The sequence below is a fragment of the Belonocnema kinseyi genome, chromosome 9 (assembly GCF_010883055.1).
Source record: "Belonocnema kinseyi isolate 2016_QV_RU_SX_M_011 chromosome 9, B_treatae_v1, whole genome shotgun sequence".
Classification (NCBI taxonomy): domain Eukaryota; kingdom Metazoa; phylum Arthropoda; class Insecta; order Hymenoptera; family Cynipidae; genus Belonocnema; species Belonocnema kinseyi.
In genome coordinates, this window is record NC_046665.1 from 43,533,954 (window position 1) to 43,541,318 (window position 7,365).

Genomic DNA, 7,365 nt, shown 5'->3' on the forward strand with positions numbered 1-7,365 from the left:
GCGCTTGAATCTGCTAACAATGCAATCGTAGACGGCGCCGCGTGTTTTCTTACAAAATGGATATTTCCGCCAATTTCCAATGAATCGATCTAAAAATTTCCAAAAATCTTCCTCCAATAGTATGGAACAAATCTCTCACTGGAAGTTGTCTCAACTTTAAAGTGCACTCGATACTTTTCTTCACCGAAGCTAAAAAAACGTGCTCACCGTCAGGTCTCCATTTGCAATTAATTATTATTAAACAATTAACATTTTTAACATTTTCTTCATTTAGTAGGCATCCCTAGGGTATAGTTCGTATGTATACCAAATTTCAAATAGTTTCAATAATATTTGTCTGAATCGAGACGATTTATGTTTTAAAACATAATTGAATTTGGCGAAATTTTTTCATAACTTTTTCAATTTTATTATTAAAAATATACATCGGAAAGAAAAACTTCAAATAGAAAAAAGTTCCGTCTTGTCATTATCTACAAGCCTATATATTTTATTATTTAATTTTTTGAACTTTAAAATTTGGATATCACAAGACGTTTGGACAATACTTTCTCGCGGTTTCGAGCGCTTATCCCCTTATTGTATCCGGACCCTGAATTATTTTCTTATTGAAAAGCAATAAACATATTACTTTTTAAAACAAAGTGCATTGATTGTAGTCATCGCTTATATACTGAGAATAGACCATAAAATTTCAAGCATTTTTATCAATAAACAGCCGAATATTCGATACTTGTGTTGAACCAAAAAATTTGATAAGAAAAATTTGTCGGCCGCGTCAAGGTGAATATGATGACATATTTTGTATTACGTTTTGGCCAATTTTTTTTAATCAATAGATTTTCTACGCGGTTTCGAGCGCTTATCGAGTTTATGCATCCGTCACCTCAATATTCGGCTTTGTGTGATGATCTTTGACGAATATGGGGTTGGAGGGGGGACAAAGTGCTCAAAATAGCTTGACGTCATTCTTAACGACCCCTTTTTTATTTGACACCTTCGGATTTCTTTGGCTGCAAAGAGATATTTCAAATTTTGCTCTGCAGATCGAAATCAAAAGATTCAAATTTGGAACTCTAAAAAGATTCGATCTCCATCAGTTGCTATTACCGAAAATCCCAGAACTGTTTTTTTTTAAAGTAGATACAATTTTCTCATTGTTTCGATATTAAATATAAAAAGTGCCGTTTGAAACTTTTGGAAACTCCGATGCAGCAACACTGATTCACCTAATTTCGGAAAGTATAAAGTATAAGTCCAACGATTCCAATTTGCTACAGTTTTTAATTCTATATTTTATCAAATAAAAAAAAATTATCTCCCGGATCCTTATTGTTTTTAATCAATTTCAAATTTTCTGAGTTTAAATTCCAAGAATTTTTGTATACATACTTACAGGATTTCTTATGAGTGACGAATTTTAATCAGAATTTGTTTTCAAATCAATAAAAGACGCTTTAAGAAAATAAAAAGACTTGTAAAGAGTACAATCTTTAGATCTACAATATTACAATGATTTCAGTTTCCCTCATTCCTGGAAGTAGAAGTCAGTTAAAACTGTCCCATAAAAGAAAAATACACACCCTCGTGAGTAGGTTCTTTTGGAGGTGCTGGAATTCCCTGCTTGCAATATCCTTTACAGCACCTTTGATCTGGACCCAAGATGCTGCAATCTGCTAGTTGGTCACAAGGGATGTTTAAAAATTGAGACAGTCGCCCCTCAAATTTTGAGCTTCTTGGGCAGATTAGCTCTTGTTCTGTCTGTACTTCTTTGCCACTCGTTGCTTCAACTTTCGCTGGAGGGTCTGAAACAGAGTTGTACAGGTACAGCGATCGATATACCCAGCTGTCTAGCTTTGTCCACGTTTCTTTTTGTTCCTAGCCTTAGCCCAACAACAACTGACAAGAAAAATTATATGTTAGATTCTAGAATCTAGATTAAGAAAACATGATCACGTTCAGTTGAAAAATAAATTTTTCCAAAAAACTTTAAATATCTACCTAAAATTAATACAATCCCCAATGCCAGATAAAACTGTCAAAATATGTGCGGGAATTAAACCAAAAAATCATAAACGAGTAACATTAATAGATGGAATATTGTTTGTCTAAGATTCTAAGCATCCAAGGGAACGTTCCAAAACTACGTTACGCTGTTTAGAACAATTATGCCAATCCCTCGCATTCCTCGACACAGATTAACCCTCCAGAGTTACTTTACATACACGAACGCCCCCCCCCCCCGTCCTCCTTTCGAGTCCAAATTGTGTCTTCGGTTTCATTTTATAATCGCCTAAAATATACGAAAATATCGACGTATAAATGACTAGGTGTCACCTCGGTATAGGGCGAAATAAAAAGGTGCCATCTCAGGTGGCGAAACATGGAAGCTTAAGAATCCCATATAAATAGTATTGGGAACCTTTCTATTTTGTTCTACAGAGATGGCACCTTGTCATTCGGACACGTCAATATGATACTTTAACATACTTCGTAGCCCAAATGAGACTTAGGATTATTTTTGACGAATGTGGAACAATAAATTCTTTAACAAAAAATATATTTACCACATTGAATTGATAATGGAACACTGAAGATTTCAGTTCGAAATCTATTGAATTTTTAACCACAAAAGGTTAATTTTATACCAGAAGAGATGCATTTACAACGAACAAAGTTTAGTTTTTAAGCTAAAAAGATTAATTTTTTAGAAAAAGGTGACTTTTAAACCTGAAAAGATAAATTTTTAATCAAGAAAGATGATTTTTTAATCAAATAGTTGAATATTCAATGATCAAAAAAGTTCATTTTATACCAAACAGCGAGAACCGTTTTTACAACATAACCATAGTGAGCCTCAGCGGCCTCAAACAACTTTAACTGAATGATTTTTGAAGCTGGATGATATTTATGGGATACTGATTTATGTTGCCATAAAAGTAATTTTTAACAACAAAAAACCCAATGCAAATTATTTCCCAACATTTGTTTTAAATTTTAAGATATTATTTATTTTTAATTTTTAAATTATGCCAGCATCATTTTAAATTACAACCTGAAATGAACGGGTGATTGAAAAAATGTTAAACAATTTTTGCTGTAATGAAATACTTAAATATTCAGCGAATAAAATGAATGTGCAACAAAGTATGTAGTTCAAGTTAAAAGCAAGTCTTCAATTTTCAACTAAAAACGGGCAATTTTCAGCTAAAATTGGATTATTTGAATTTTTATGAAAAGAGTGTGAAGTCTGTATTTAGATACTCTGCTTGCAAATTAAAATCATAAATTTTTTTCTTTGCATTTCAAAATTTTCTTATTTCGAGCGTTTGCGAAGAAAAGGACCCAACGGGCGGTATTTTTATTTTACAATAGAAGCGATTGAAGAGTCGTCCAACAGTTATAATTTTTTATAATGAAAGGGCAAATAAAAATCTATCGGTTGGCGTAAAAAACTAAAAATTTATTTTTTTTCCGAATTCGGCCGCTTTCTCTGCGAACGGTCACATTTATATTATTCGCGCGTGATGTCACGTGGCTACAAGATGTGTTAACTCCCTCCTCCCTGTCAGCATGACGTAGTTTTTGAACGGCACCTTAATTATCTTTCTTGGTTTTTTTTTTTACAATAAATACCGATTACATAAGTAATTAACATGGGTACATTTATATGAAAGACTTGTTTTCAATATCATTTTTTATATAGTTCTGTTTGGAACTCTCATTTCTTAAGTTAAAAGATAACAAGTAAAAAAGTTGTTTTTCCAGATTATAGCGATGTAGTGGAGATGTTTTTATTGAGGTAAATGACTTTAGCTAATACCGCATCCGCATTAAAAGAATGCTTCCCACACAAATAGGCACACATGCATATAGGCACAAACGCAAATACGCACTACAGACAGACACAAGTCAGGTAATTTCGAAATTATTTCTGACTCCCGGCTCTTAATTCCGGTTCCTCACTCGCAACAAAAGAGGACCAAACATCGCAAGTTGTTTACTATATCCGTTGCCACACACATGTATGCATATATAGGTTCACTCTTCATCCATAAGACTTCGTTATTATACTACGCATCTCATTCGGGAGGCATTGTTCCTTAAAGATAATTGTTTTCAATTAAAGTTGCTAATTTGAAATAAAAAATGATTAATTTTTGACAAATTTTGAAAGAAATTGCCAAATTTTGTAGTGACATTTTTTGTTTAAAGTTTCGATAATTTTTCTAAATTGGAAGTTTAACGTCACAGCAAACCCAAAGCTCTTTTTTTCTATCCTAACTTACGATATCTCATTCACTTCGTTGCAGCGTTTTATAATCCGTGCGATAATAAAATTTATCACTAGCTATGTAAATTTGACAGCTGCATAAAACAAATGACAGAAATTTGTATCCATGACTGATAATTTTCATCGATCGGCGAACAAAAATATCTGTCAACTGTTTCACACAGCTTTCAAATTTATCTGGCCGCAGATAAATTTGATTTTTCACGCGGATTAAAACGCTGTAAAGAATAAATCTGAGATTAGGATAACAATCTCGGGGGTTTTCTGTTATTTATTTTATTATTTTTGTGTTAAATTTTCAGTGTTTCAAAAATTAGATCCTCCTATAATGGCAGACTTTGGATTTCAAAAGAAAGCCCGCCAATCATGGATACAGAAGATTCTTAGAACTGTTGCAAACAGTTTATAGCAGCTTTACTGTATCAAGTAAGTTCCGCAATTATTGAGTAATTGATATCAGGTACAGTTAGTTATTAATGGGTGACTTGCAGAAAATGTTGAGTATACTGGATATTAGCACAAAGTGTATTACTTTTTTAAGATTAACGTGAATAAAACAAAAATTATAATGTTTGAAAGATGGGATAAGAAAACAGTATGCAACATTATCCTATCTTATAGAAATAGTCGGGTAGCTAGGTCATTTGGTCTGCGATAAGAGGCCCCGAAATTTTGTTTAGTAGATGTTGTATAGAATGATTTCCTAAATCTGACGGTATGGGGTTGTATCGAATTTGATATAGCGAATGTATCGTCATTCTCTAGATATTGTTGCATAAATATTTTGTTAACAATTCATACTGTATCTCCTAGAATTAAACTAACGCTTTTTTGAAACAATATGTGTTGTTGAAAAGTTTCGAGATGTGCCCTACGCCCCACAAAATTATTTTTGTCAACAGTGATGGTCATAATCTTTTTTGGGGGATGTTTCGAGTATCTTAGGATGGACGTACTTTAAAAAAATGTATATACTTTATAAGCAATTTTTTGCAAAAAAAGTCCGAAGAGAAAAGCGTAAAATTACGAAAATAAAGTTTAATTTTCAATTTTTTGTTGCTTCTATTTTTTTTTTAAATTTCTCCAACGCTTTTTAAGATGAAATGCTGGATAATGAGAAAAAAATATGCCACTTTAATTCCTTTCAAAAAGTTGAATTATTCGCACCAATACGACTTCTGGAACATGAACAATATGTAAAATTAGAGCTATGAATTTCTTGAGCGATTTCCACAGTGTAACCTTTGTAAGGCGTTTTTGGAGAAGTGGAGTGATTAGTGATAGCGATAAGTTTTTCAGAAAAGTCTGGCGGTTTAATTTTGGTTTATTTAGGTTGCATAAGTATAAAATGATCTTATTAATTGCAGCTTGACCCATCATTAAGAAGAAAATCCTTATAGGCCATCGCTTGGTTTTCCTTACCACGGAATACTCGTGACAGAGCTGACCGAATAAATCAGTACCGCCTCTGGTTGAATTGTGCAACATTATTATTTCAGGTTTTCCTGTTTCCCTGTTGATGGACCTAACTATAATGCAAGGTGACAAAAGAAGAACTATCTCGTTTTTCTTCGGGGTGTAGGAACCCAATGTCACATCATGTACGGGTCATATCCAAAGCGCGACAATCTAACTTCTGCATCTTTCTTCAAAGATTCCGGAATTTCGTGTTTATTCTTGCGTATAGTTCCTAGAGGCCATCTATATACCACGTGAACACTTTAGGGGGGGGGGGGTATGGCAAAATTCCACGCTTGTCCACGAGGGGGGCCGGACGGGGGGGGGCAAGAATCGACGTGGACACACGTCAAACATGTCAAAAATTCGAATGAAAAAAACGTCAATTCAGTACTCTTGAAACCCATTGGGAATGATTGTTTGAATGCTAAGAAGTAACAAAAATTTTGACTGACAGCAGCTCGTTGGTTCCACAGTTGATTGGCAGGCTGTCAAACATGCCAAAAATTCTAGAGAAGAAACGTCATTTTAGTACTCTTAAAACCCATTGGGAATGATTGTTTGAATGCTGAAAACAAACAAAAAATTTGACTGGCAGCTTCTCGGTGGTGTCAAAGTTGACTGGCAGACTGCCAAGCATATAAAAAAGGACAGGACGAAAATTAAAACAGTCATTTTAGTACTCCTGAAACGCATTGGGGATGATTCTTTAGGTGCTAAAAAGTAAGGTAATAATTGATTGGCTGTTCCCCAGTGGTGCCAAATTTGACTGGCAGACTGTCTAGCATGTCGAAAATTCAAATGATAAAAACGTTATTTTAGTACTCTTTAAACCCATTGAGGATAATTGTTTTCGTGCAAACAACTAACAAAGAATTTGGCTGGCAGCTCCTGAGTAGTGCCAAAGTTGACTGACATTTTAATCAGCAACCGAATAAAAGTTTTGTCTTTTCATTAACTAAAATTTCAATCTATAGGATACTTCTCTAAAGCTAATATGTATTTAAAAAAAGAAACTACGAAAATCTCACTTCTTACGTAAATTCACAGCTCGCAACAATGGGTTTCAAGAGTACTAAAATGACGTTTCTTCACTTGAATTTTTGGCATGTTTGACAGCCTGCCAGTCAACTTTGGCACCACTCAGGAGCTGCCACTCCAACTTCTTAGTAGTTCTTTGCACCCAAAAAATCATCCCCAATGGGCTTCAACAGTACTATCATTCCCAATGGGTTTCAAGAGTACTGAAATGACGTTTCTTCTCTCGAATTGTTGGCATGTTTGACAGTCTGCCAGTCAAGTTTGGCATTACTCAGGAGCTGCCAGTCAAACTTGTCGTTAGTTTTTAGCAACCAAACAATCATTCTCCGTGGGTTTGAAGAGTACTAAAATGAAGTTTTTTCAATCGAATTTTCGATCAGTTTGACGATAAATTATTGCAAAATGCACCAACAGCTGTTAGCCAGTCAAAGAATTTCGAACTGTTGACTATGAAAACATAAGAATCTGAAATTTTAGTGAGTACTAAAATGACGTCCACGGAACTGTCGCGAGCTCCCAGACATTTTGAAGAGTAATAATATCTATATTTTCATAACATATGTTCACGTGAA

General features: G+C 34.1%; 1 protein-coding gene across 3 annotated transcripts in view; it reads right to left on the reverse strand.

Moving 5' to 3' along the window:
• LOC117180801 overlaps positions 1–7,365 on the reverse strand; it is an 83,146-nt gene that overhangs the window by 50,468 nt on the left and 25,313 nt on the right. For all 3 annotated transcript variants that reach the window (XM_033373310.1, XM_033373309.1, XM_033373311.1), the window contains exon 2: positions 1,584–1,805. In XM_033373310.1, coding sequence (XP_033229201.1) covers positions 1,584–1,805 — 222 coding nt within the window. The remainder of the gene's footprint in view (positions 1–1,583; positions 1,806–7,365) is intronic.